General features: G+C 42.1%; 3 protein-coding genes across 3 annotated transcripts; 2 read left to right on the top strand and 1 right to left on the bottom strand.

The window, feature by feature from the left end:
* Window positions 1-4,433: 4,433 nt before the first annotated feature.
* BJ212DRAFT_1256971 (uncharacterized protein) lies at window positions 4,434-4,634 on the bottom strand (the record flags this gene model as incomplete). The annotated part of the gene is made up of 1 exon (XM_041329825.1): window positions 4,434-4,634. A coding segment is annotated over one exon (201 nt), but the record flags the coding sequence as incomplete, so codon positions are not given.
* A 1,912-nt stretch (window positions 4,635-6,546) lies between these two features.
* Window positions 6,547-7,696, top strand: BJ212DRAFT_1474175 (uncharacterized protein; the record flags this gene model as incomplete). Its single annotated transcript, XM_041339049.1, has 4 exons — window positions 6,547-6,684; window positions 6,736-6,831; window positions 6,906-7,129; window positions 7,426-7,696. The coding sequence occupies 4 exons, from the start codon at window positions 6,547-6,549 to the stop codon at window positions 7,694-7,696; spliced, it is 729 nt and encodes a 242-aa protein (XP_041199821.1).
* A 607-nt stretch (window positions 7,697-8,303) lies between these two features.
* Window positions 8,304-8,825, top strand: BJ212DRAFT_1257574 (uncharacterized protein; the record flags this gene model as incomplete). Its single annotated transcript, XM_041329867.1, has 1 exon — window positions 8,304-8,825. One exon carries the CDS (start codon window positions 8,304-8,306, stop codon window positions 8,823-8,825), a length of 522 nt encoding a protein of 173 aa, XP_041199822.1.
* Between the last annotated feature and the right edge of the window lie 4,112 nt (window positions 8,826-12,937).

Raw genomic sequence — 12,937 nt, forward strand, 5'->3', positions numbered from 1 at the left:
TATCTTTTTGGTGTGAGTTTCTTCAAGGGGAGTCCAGTGATGACATGTGTGGCTGACAGCCAAACTTTACTGCCTCGTTTCCATAGCTGATACTTCTGCCCATGGGATCATTCTACCATCCATTGCTGTGCAAGGGAGTGGCATGCAAGTGCTTCTTCGTGAATTTTCTAGAGGAATTGGACTTGGTCATCTGCTGCTAGGATAGCTGGGTCAGGGAATGCATAGGGAATGCTTCAGGGCTCATAGCCCATCATCAGGAAGAAAGGGGACATATCACAGGTGCTGTGCTTCCTAGAATTATGTACAAATTCTGCCATTTCTAGGCATTAGGCCCATTCTGTGGGTGTTGTTCTACAATAGATATGGAGGTAGGTTTCTAGCTCTTGGTTCATTCATTCAGTCTGGCCATCTGTCTGAGGATGATAGGTGGTGGATAAGGTGACTTGGTACTCCAGGAGTTGCCCTAATTCTTTGGTGAGTCATGAGGCAAACTGTGAGCCTTGATCAGAGATAATTTTATCATATAATCCAAATCTCCTATAGACATGCTTTAGGAAAAGTTCAGCTACTCCTTCTGTGGAGATTGTTTTGTTGCAAGGGGTGAGAATTACCCCCTTCATGAGACTATGGTCTACCACAACCATGACAGAATTGTAGTCCCCCAACACAGGGAGGCCCATGATCAAATCAATGGACACCTGAGAGAATGGCCACATGGTGGAGGACAGGATCAGCATCAAGGGAGGTATCATTGGGTGTGTGTTCACCTTCATCTGCTGGCATATGGCACAGACATCAACATACTTCTGTACATAGGTACCCATACCAGTAAAGGTAAGGACTATGAACTATGAGAGAAACAGACTACTACTAGGGGAACTCTACAGCAAGACCTGGATATGAGACAGAACTCGACCCAAAGGACAGCTACTGAGAGAGAGTCCTCAAAATGACTGAGGGAGACTCTGAAACCAAATGGGTGCTAGAGGATGCATGAATGCTGGAAGAAGCGCGATCAAGATGCACGTGAAAGCATGCTGGGGTGATAGAAAGTAAGAGTGCGCACATGGAAACACAGCACATGCAATAGGGGTCTAAAGTGTAGAGGCAAGGGCTATCTGGAAACTAAATCCAGTGAAGGAGGAATTGAGCTGGTGTGAAGTGGTCGTGTCTAGGCAGGTAGTGTGCGAATTCAGACTTTTGGAGCTTTTAACTTGCTCTAATGCACAAACTACTGCTAATACACAGAGATGGGGAGTGCTAGGATAAAAAATCCTCTAAAAACTATAAGTCTCTTCTCTATATTGAGCACTAGGTGATGCTTGTAGTATGGGAGTAAAGCAAGTAGGTAGTGATATCTGTATGTAATGGCATCTAAGCACACACATGTGCACTTACAGTGCTGTAATCAGTCTGGAAGATACATCAGAGTGATAAGAATATAATAAAAACACACCAGTGGACTTTAGTGAGGACATGGATGGGTGGACAGACTGTAGTGGAGGACCTAGAGTGGGTGTGCAGGACATGCAAGTGCATTTGCATACTCATGGCAGTTGCATAATAGCATGAGTGACTTATCCTGAGGATCAGAGCTGGAGTATGCATAGGAAGGGGTGGTGCATCGTCCTATAATGACCATATAGAGGTGTGAGTCTCTACACTGGGCCACCAGTAAGATTTCTTCATATTCCACTCAGTAATAGAACAGCTAGGGTGTCCCACGGTAGAATGGTCATGATGGAGGGAAAATATATGATGCTGGAGGTTGGAGGGGATGTAGGCTCAATCCTTATAAAACAGTATTCCATCTGTAAACTTCCAATCCAAAAGTGTAGACTTCATTGCTGGTGCACAAACACCATTCAGCGCATCAAGTACAGTTTTGATCATTAGATCATCAGAGTCAGTCGAGAGCTGCTGGAATTCTGCAGCAAGCTCTGAGTCAATCAGTTTCACAGACAGTGAATCTGGGAGGAGCACAAGATCCTCATTATCTTTATCGGCAGATATATGGTCAGGTTGATGCAAAAGGGCATCAGGGACAGTGAGCTTGCTTCCAGGCATGTGGTAGAAAGCAAGGTCAAAATTGCAAAGGGTGAGCTGCCAGTGAGCCTGGCAGTATGTAAGCTTCTGAGTGGACCTGAAATATAAGAGGTTCTCATGATCTGTGAATATGATCATGGGATGAAAATTCCCTTCAAGGAAATGGTGCCATTCCTTCAAGGTATGTATGATGGTAAGTAATTCTCAGTCATAGATCTGGTAATTGTGTTCTACAGGGTTCAATGATTGTGAAAGGTACCCACATGGGTGATAAGCCCTGTTCTTATCTGTTTGCAGGAGGATAGCTCCTGTTGCATGGAGGGACACATCAGTGGCAAGCGTAAATTGGTGCATCACATCTGGGTTCCACAGAACTGGTTCAGAGAGGAAGCATTCTTTCAGTTTCAGGAATGCTGCCTTGCAAGAGTCATTCCATGAGAAAGATATATCTTTCTTTATAAGATCAAGGAGGGGGCATGCCATATTGGAGTAATGAGAGATGATATGTTGATAGAAGTTGCAGAAACTGAGGAATGATCAGACATCCTTGACAGAGGATGGGGTCTGCTATTCACTGATACCCTTTAGTTTGGCAGGGTCCATAGTGACTTGGCCAGGGCAGATGATCATCCCAAGGTACTCAATCTCCTTTGCATTGAAGGTATACTTCTTAGGCTTAAGAAAGAGTGATTCTTTCCTAAGCTTTTCCAACATGTGCTGTGTTCATTCTTAGTGCTCTGTGAGCATCTTCAAGAAGATCAGGATATCATCCATATAAATGATCAGCCATCCTTTGCTAATCTCCTTATCAAAGGTCTGGTTATCAAGTTGGTGCAAGCCCCAATCTAAGTTCTATATTACTCACTTGCTGTTAAGAACCATGCTCAAGGGGAGAGGGGCTGATTCAGAGGAGCTTGGCCTCAGCTCATATGATGTGCCCCTTACCTGAGTATATGCCCTTCATTTCAGATGAAGTCTGATATTGGTCTAATGAAATCCAAAGGACTTCCAGAGGAGTACAGGAAATGCTCAGAAGAGTTCCTACTGCATAGGAGGTAAAGAGACCCCAAGGCAATACCTCTAGAGGAAACAAGATAGAGGGATAGGAGGTCCAGAGGTCCAGAAGGAATAGGGGCTACATTAGACAAAGTCCAATGTAGAAACAAACAGAGGTAGACTACACATAGATAGAGTTAGAGAGACAGGAAGTGGACCAAAGTCTAGAGAGAGGGTAAGTGCCAGAAAGGCAAGACTCTAGCCCAGGGAAACAATCCCTAGACTTGGGACAGAGACATAGGGGACAAATCCAAAGGTCTGGATTTCTAGCCTAGGGAATCTATCCCTAGGCCTTATGGAAAAGGACAAGACTCAGATGGACTAAAGTCTGGAAGATGCGAGAGCAGATGAAAACAGATCTAAGATGATATTCTGACTGAGGACTTTACAGAAGTTGTACAGGGGTTATATACATAATAATGTTTTGCAATTACAAATTATATCTGATCATATTAACTTCAGGTTAATTTTGTGATACAAAGGTAGGTAAAATGATGGCAAATGAAAAACACAGGATGAGAATGGACAGGAGGTGGACAAAGTCATTGGTAGATATATGTCATGGATGTGAGAAGCACATGAATGATCAACATGGTGAGACAATGTGAAAGTGAATGTACTACTCAGTACACCCTGTGGTATCTCATATGTTGTCTGAGATTGAAGGATAAATGGCTCACACCAGGTGTCAAGGAAGCCCCCTGTTTCAGATATGTTATGGAGATAAAATTTGTAAACCATTCATTTATGAAAGAGGGAAGAGTATACTGCCCATTGGTACAGAGAGAAGGAGAGTGACATTACAGATTTAGTGCAAAATCTTGGAGTAAAAGGTTCATTCAGATGGAAGGCAAAAGCAAGTGGCACAGGAATGAATATGAGATAGATCAGTGCACCAGAATAAGGTAGACCAATCCAACTCATTCAGTCATGGAGAGGACAATTTGGTTTGGAGGCCAAAGCAAGTGGGACAAAGAAAGGTAGTTCTGGCCATCAGCAGGAGGACCAAGGTAGTGAGATGTATCATAACAATGAGTTCAGCATTGGAAGTCCAAAATCAGAGCTTATTGCATGCACATATTCTGAGTGTGTAGAGTGGTAATTTTTTCTGACAGATAGGAAGATATTTGAGGTCAACAAAGCCCTCCCCTACTAGGCAAAAGTACAGGTAGCCCATGGGTATTCTGTGCTGTACCTGCACCCATACCCATGCAAAACTATACCCATTACCCATGTTATTGGATATGGGTTTGGGTACATGTCCATGGGGATTGGGGTGTACTATGGTTATGCATCCAAATTTCATATATGTATACTGCTAGCAATATGAACTACAATTGAATCAAATTCCATCTGTTGTCAAGCTTATTCTCTTCACCAACTACCTCAGGCATCACAGCAACAGCCATAACATCTTGGTCTTTGACCAACCCTAAAAGACTCCATGAACCTAAGCAAAGTAATACATGAACAGACTGGGCAGATAGGTGACTGCAGACATGAGACAACAAGAGGTAGCCACAGCCAAAAATTCACTCCACATCAACTGATATCACTACATATACAAATGAGTGAGATAAATTGCTGACAGACACAGGGCTAATAAAAAAACTCACCTGGAATTGACAGATAATCTAAGGCCATTCAGAAGAGTTGGGGATACATTGCCTTCCATTTGGTCCACCAAGCTAAGATGTCCACAACATATTCTAGATCTGTGCTGAAGTATGAATCAAGCTCATCACAGAGCTCTGACTGCTTGGGTGCTGCTAAAGCTGGAAATTTGTCAAAGATGTTACAAGCTTTTTGCTGGTAAACAAATGGTGAGAAAATAGTAAAGTTGGACAAGATAATACATACTGCTGATATTTCTAGCATTTCATCCTCATCCACAGCATCATCCACTGGGTCAGCCTTGTTAGTGCTTGTATAAGAATGCTCAAACTCCTCATGAACAATACCCTCAGCAGCTTGAATCCATTCAGCCCCTATCTGGCCTCCTTGAAATATGATAGTTTATATTAAGGGTGCAACTAAAAGCATCAGCATCAGTAAAGTAGACACTTGTAACATAATGACAGAAACAAGGTGAGTACTTCATTTCATTACAAGCAGAAAACAACTTCAACATTTACAAGGACAAATCAAGTAGGTCCAACACTGTTTCACTGTAGGGATTTCATTACTGTGGGCTTGTATAGGCAGATATTACTTAGTGTTATGTTCGCACTTTTGGTGCTTATGTAATCATCATAGTTTTCACCACCTACCAGTACCAGTCTGAGACTGAGAGTTATTAGCATGATTTCCTATCCTCTCTGAGCACTGAGCTTAGTCCAGAAACCCTTTAGGGTTGAATAGCAGCTAGGCATAGCACATTTGACCCAACTTTATAAGGCTACTTTCCAGTTCTCTTCTTATTATGTTTCTCATAATGTCTCCAATCCAAAGTTCATTTGCAAGTGAATATAGTGGGATCTTTTTGGCACAAAGATCCTGATAACAATCAGCACATATTGCTCCCCACTGTCTGTCATCAGATTGAGCTATTGCAGGTTCATGTAATAGCATACCATGGACTAGAGACTGTGTGCGATGTCGAAAGGTGGGAGTAAGTAGATGTTGATTTGGTAGTTCATTGATATAGATGCCCTGCATATCATTAATAAACTGTTCTCTGGCACAAGAAAGACAGCTAGATTGACGAGTGTGCATATCACTGGTATGATCAATGAACTGTGCCAGTGATTTCTTTTTAATGTCCTCATCAGGATTTCTGAAAAAAGATGCATGGTCATCTTCATCACTCCCAATCACATCATCATTCAGACAAGATTTTTTGAGACATGTCTGCCTTTCTTCTATGCGCCGTTCTTGCTTCTGATTATAAGCTTGTCTAACAGTCTCCTGCAATAGGGATGATTGTCATACTGCTTCAAGAAGGTCACTTCAACAATGTATTGCTGTTTTTGAAAGCAGATTTGGACAAGCTTCCAATATTATATCTTTCATAGTGAGATATTCAGCAAGTTGCATTGCATCTTGCTTGCTAGAGTTTGCGATATTCGCCATATGACTGGTGATTCAATGGGAGTCTCCCAGAACTATGACTAATCTGCAACTTATGTAAACTAGTGATGATGATGAATCATAGGAGATCAGTTGTTTGATGCACACACTTATCACACTCACAAACATCACGAGCCAAATTATCTGGCTTATCATGGTCTCTTAGATTCTATTGCTTGGCAGCATACTAGTAATGGTTTCAAAGTTGCAAATCAAACCGACCAATCTCCTTTTATAGGTGTTTTAACTGGCCATATTTCTCCTTTTCGACTTAAATGTTGACTAGCTGGCAATCACATCAAAAAAGACACCAGTCCTCTTGCCAAAGCTAAATACCAGCTTTACCTTACTCATCCAGCTGACCATGAACTCAGCATGGACTTTGACATTGGGATGTCTGTTTTGGATACTCTCCAAAACCAAGTTGGGACTGCCAAGGAGCATAAAAATATGATTGTCAAGGATATTACAGGAAAGATGATTCGCATTGTCAGAAATGTGTTTGAAAAAAGAGTGAGTCTTTATGGATCATTTGCCATGAGTTATTATGCTCACTTAAAATAGGAGAGGATTGTGCTGGATTCTCCACATGGTCAGAGTCTCAAAGGAGCACCTCAAGTGGACAAAGAAACTCAGAACTGGCCTATTGCAGAAGAACTTGTATGTGAACTTGACAAGTTGAAGTACACTTTTCAAGCAGATCCTCTTCCCTTGTTGAACCTTCTCATGCACAGAATGTGATCAATGGCACCATTGTTGAAGTTCACTTTGGCATTTTTCACTGGCACATTAGTGACTTTGACAGTTTCCAGGCCAATATTGAGAAAATCATCATCTTGAAGCTGGGTTATGGACATCACACCTCTAACTACAAACATCCACACCCCAGTGATGCAGTTCTGAACCAGAGAAGAAAAAATCATGTCATGAAGAAAATGAGGATTCTTCTGGGTCTCAAGTATGAATGTAAGCTTCATTTGCCATCTTCTATAACACATTGACCATCAGAATTCTCACAGCAGTTCTGATTTATCTGAATTTATGTATCTTTATTTATTGATGATTATCTATCACATGCCTCTGTTTATGTAATAGTAGGGCAGAAAATGTTCCACACCATATTGACCTTGCTTCACAAGGTAACATTGCACTACAGTAGCCATGCCACATGATGCTTATGTAAGTTGTGGTTCACATTCTTCAACAGTTGTCTTCTCTCATCTCATCCACACTCTAACTGTGCACCTCTTCTAGCCCTTCAAACCCTTCAAGCCCTTCAAGCCCACATCCTCCTCTCCCTACTATTCATGGCTCCTCCCTGGCATTTCATGGCTCCTTCCTGACCCTCCCTGGTCCTCTTCCCTGGTCCTTCATGACTCTTCCTTGGCCTTACCTAGACCCTTTCTGGCCTTTCCTGGCTCCTTCCTGGCCTTCCTCCCTAGCCCTTCATGGTTCCTCCCTGGCCCTTCTCCTTCCTGGCCTTCTCTGGTCCATCAGGAAATCGCTGAGGCAACAGTTTTTGTAGTTGTAGTTGGTAAGATCAGATCAAAAATTCATGTGATTATTTGTAATGACAAAAGTAGACAAAATAATATATAAGATAAGCAAATTGGCAGCAAAGGATAAGATATGGCAAAAATATATAATTCTGATGAAAATAGGCAAGTGTACCAGCATTTCTTAACTGCATGGTCACCTATGGTCACCAGTGTGGGAAACACAACAAGAAGAGAACTGGAAAGTAGCCTTATAAAGTTGGGTCAAATGTGCTATGCCTAGCTGCTATTCAACCCTAAAGGGTTTCTGGACTAAGCTCAGTGCTCAGAGAGGATAGGAAATCATGCTAATAACTCTCAGTCTCAGACTGGTACTGGTAGGTGGTGAAAACTATGATGATTACATAAGCACCAAAAGTTCGTGTTCTCCCTAGTGTGAGGCACAAGCATGTAGTTAGAATTAAGTCTATGCTATTTTGAGTAGAGAAAACTCACATCTTTCTTTCTTCCTGCCTTCACTACTCATATCTCTGAGACTACAGATACTACTCTCAGCTCAGTTACTCTCTGTTTGAGTCTGCCTCTTTCAAGGCACCCACATCTCACAAGTTGCTTCTCTCCTTCAATGTTTCAGAAATGGACAGACTTCACTCCGACCCTTGGTTTTTGGCATGCCCAGACTTCATGATTGACTGGTATCAAATCAGCTGCACTAGTATGGTCACTGCCAATGTCACAGAGGCTCAAGCAGCTAAAACACTGTGTAATATCTGGGTCGTGACTAATGAGGCTCTCTGCCTGCAATGGCAAGAGCAAGTAGTAGAAGATGATCATTTGAGGGCAGAGACACAATGTCTTGCCAATGAGGAACAGGAGCATCAACAGATCACTCTTTGGGTAGAAGATGCTGCCACAAAGGCAGATGAGCAGAAGAAGAATCATTTCAAACACTTAGCAATTCCCATGCACCCATGTCCCCTTGCCAATGAGGAAGATGTGTTAGTATCTGATTTTGCCCTTCACAAATTGGACAAAGGCCAATATGTTGAGCTGTACTACTGGACTAACCTTGGTCTTCATGATGCATTGACTAATTACAGTGGCTCAAAAAACTGTCCACATATTTTTGCATTTTTTACTATTTACAATATTATGTGAGAATACATAAAGACCTCAGTGACATGCTGATACCATATTGTAGTGCTGCTTCAGGGCTTTGGATTGAGCACCACATCGTGAGAATCAGAGGAGATATGGTGGAGATACAAGGCTTACAAAATCATGACTCATGCAGACAGTTTTTTGAGCACATATTAAAACTACAGTGGCTCAAAAAACTGTCCACATGTTTTGACATTTTTCACTATCTATGATATTGTGTGAGAATGAACAAATGGCTCAAGGACATGCTTATACCACATTGTAGTATGGCTTCAGGGCTTTCATTTGAGCCCTACACTGTGGGAATCAGTGGAGATATGGTAGAGACATAAGGCTTATAAAATGATGACTCATGTGGACAGTTTTTTGAGTGTATATTAAAACTATATAAATCATTATTTATGACACCACAAAAATCATGCCACTATTATATAAATTATGAAGTGGTGTCATTATGTTATTTTATGACTATATCTAACTATATAAACCAGAATATCTCATGTATCATAGTCATAATCACCATGAAAGCCATCTCCTCTGCTCAAAGAGATAATATCCTCTCTCTGTCTTATGCTGGCCTCTCTGCTTGCCAAATTTCCTCTAGAACTGGAGTATGCAAGTCCACTGTGGCCAAGTTTATCAAAGAAAGCCACCCAGACAAGGAAAACTCTTGTGGAGGACATCCATCCAGGCTTACCTCTACTGACAAAAGGGCTATTATCCAACATATCACTACAGGAAAGGCTGATAATGCTGTCCAAGCCACCCATTATATCAATTCCACCATCACTACCCCTGTCTCTTCACAAACTGTGAGGAATGTTCTCAAGGCAGCTCATCTCAAGGCAGTAACAAAGAAGAAAAAGCCTCTTCTCTCCATCAAACATAGGCAGAGAAGACTAGCCTTTGCCTTAGCTCATCAACACTGGACTATAGAGGACTGGAAGCATGTTATATGGTCAGATGAGACCAAAATCAATAGGATTGGGTCAGATGGGAAGGTATATGTATGGGAAAAGAAGGGAGATGGCCTAACAGACAGAGAGGTTAATGGGACTGTCAAGTTTGGAAGAGGTTCTTTAATGGTATGGGGCTGTATGGGATGGAATGGTGTGGGAATGCTTGCTGAGGTTGAGGGGAAGATGAATGCTGAGCAGTATGTGGACATTTTAAATGACCACTTGCTGCCTGGCTTGGCAGAATCAGGGATTAATGAAGAAGATATCATTTTCCAACAGGATAATGATCCCAAGCACACATCCAGAAGAGCTAAGGAATGGTTTGAAGAACATAACATCAATGTTCTTGACTGGCCAGCACAGTCTCCTGATGTCAATGTCATTGAACATCTCTGGGGAACACTCAAGAAAAAGCCTCAAGCCTATGAAAACCCCCCTAAAGGAGTATGGGAGCTTTGGGAGAGAGTAGCAGTGGAATGGGGAAAGATCACAGCTGAGGATTGCCAGAAATTAATTGAGAGTATGCCTAGAAGGATAGAGGCAGTAATTAAAGCCAAGGGAGGTCATACAAAATACTAGAATACCTGGTTATTATTGTAAAATATTTGAGTCAAAAAACTGTCTGCATGAGTCACCATTTTGTGAGCCTTGTATCTCCACCATATCTCCACTGATTCCCACGGTGTAGGGCTCAAATGAAAGCCCTGAAGCCATACTACAATGTGGTATAAGCATGTCCTTGAGCCATTTGTTCATTCTCACACAATATCATAGATAGTGAAAAATGTCAAAACATGCAGACAGTTTTTTAAGCCACTGTATGTACTCTGGCAAGAGCCTCAAAAATTACCTTTACTCTGTTTGGGTGTGGCACCTCCTGCATGGGCAACCCTGGCTCACTCACCATGACCAAGTCTCATCAGCACTGGAAGGTGGCAAGCACCTTGCACCTGCAACCTCTATGAGGCCCAAGCGCACTCCCTTCACTGTTGCCTTGATCAGGCAATTGCACTCAGTGCTGGATCTCATGACTCCTCTCCATGCTGCTGTCTATGCTTGCCTTACAACCTCCTTTCTCACAATCACATGCATGGGTGAATTCACAGTACCAACACTGTGGGGTTCCGATCCACTAGTTCATGTAAAAGTGGCCAATATGAGGAATGACACAGATAGGAACAGTTTCCAGGTCACAGTTTTCCACTTACCACATACCAAAACTGCACTCACTGGGGAGGAAGTGTATTGGGTGGCACTGTCTGGGGTCAAAGATCCTCATGCAGCTCTCATGAACCACTTCATCATTAATAGCCCAGGCATGTCTGCACCACTTTTCAGTTGGCAGCATCACACCAGCATGTGACCCTTGACGAAAAGCCAGTTTCTCAGCTGCCTTCAATCTGCGAGTGATCAGTTGGGTGGGGAGTCATTGAAAGCCCATGGGGTTAGAATTGGGGGTACTCTGGAATACCTGTTGTGAGGTGTGCCTTTCAAATCTGTAAAAACAATGGGTCATTGGAGCAGTGATGCTTTCCTGCTCTATCTCCACAAGCATGCTGTAATCCTAGTGCCATATCTGCAGGACCGTCCAGTTCTAGAGCCTTTCATGTGTTATGCGCTGCCTTAGGGAGTTTGTTGTAAGTGTTGCATACCTTCTTATGTTTGGGGCTGAGCTCATGCTAGATGCATCATCACACTCCTTGATTTCAGGGTATCTCAGCTCACTCTTGCCCATTTAAGAAAGGTGTAGATACATGTTTGGTCGAAAACCCACTGGGTTTTGCCCACACACTTGTTTAATCCTTCCAGTAGCTTTCTTAAACCCTTGCTCCTCATACCTGTTTATGTTGCTAGTAGCCTGCTACTTTCAGTGTCACTGTTGTTTACTCAATCACATTCATTCTCTCAAGAATCAGCATAGAGCAAACATAACACTAAGTAATATCTGCCTATACAAGCCCACAGTAAATGAAATCCCTATACCAGTGACCACTTGGGATCAAGAGGCTCAGCCCTATAGGATGCTTATGTAAGTCCGAAATTTTTTCAAAGTTCAACATTACAGTCTTCTTACTAGCTCCTTCTCTCAATGCTACCACCACCACTTAATTACTCTCTGAATCTTGAACTCTCACTCTCTTTGGCCTTCCCTCTTGGTTCCTCCCTCTTGGTCCCTTCCTTATGGTTCCTCCTCCTTGATTCCTCCTCCTTTGTGGTCCCTCCTCCATGGTTCCTCCATGGTTCCTCCTTCACAGACCCTCCTTCACAGACCCTCCTTCCTGGATCCTCCCTACTTCCTGGACCCTCCTTCACAGACCCTCCTTTGTGGACCCTCCTCCCTCTTATACTCATTTTCTGTCTTTTGTTGTGTTATATATGTATATATGTACTTACATCTTGTTTGTTTAATTACAAAATGAATTTTTTTGTGGAATAAAATGTGTGTACAAAGGTCAAAAAATTAGCTTTTGTTTGAAGCCACCCAACATTATCAAACTTTGTCATGGCTGCCAAGTGTTGGCAACATTTGCCAGTTTGGTGAGAAATGGCAATTAATTGCAGGTAGACTATCATGATTGTGCTTTTGGCAGTTTTCATCCAACTTACTCCAGGTATATAAAGCATTTTCTAGTGAACTATCATTTTGATAGATATTATACAAATTTTAAATCAGGTAAAGCTTGACAAAACTTTACCATTTTCATGTCACTTCCCTGATGTCCTCCCTGGCCTTCCCTGGTGGTCCTTCTGTTCCCTCTTGAGGCAGGTAACTGACATGTCTCTATCTCTCTACCTTCTACTGTACTATGTCTCTCTTCTCTCCTGTATTGATACCACATATGTGCACCCCAACCCCAATTAAAATTGATTTGATATATAAAACAATAAAATGAGTGTCAATGTTAAGACTTTCAGCAATTTCATGGCAGTTTTGTTTGAAGCAGCCTGGCATTATAAACCTTTGTCAAGGATAGCAGATGTTTGCAATGTGTATCATAATTGTATTTTTGGTGGTTTTCCCCAGCATAGTCCAGCTATCTAAAGCTTTGTCAGGCTGAGTGCAATTATGATAGGGATTGTCAGAGATTATATGAATTTTATGTTAGATGGAACTTTATAATGCTATGTCATTTTCAGGTCAATTCCCTG

The sequence above is a fragment of the Suillus subaureus genome, assembly GCF_016647635.1.
Source record: "Suillus subaureus strain MN1 chromosome Unknown BJ212scaffold_1, whole genome shotgun sequence".
NCBI lineage: Eukaryota > Fungi > Basidiomycota > Agaricomycetes > Boletales > Suillaceae > Suillus > Suillus subaureus.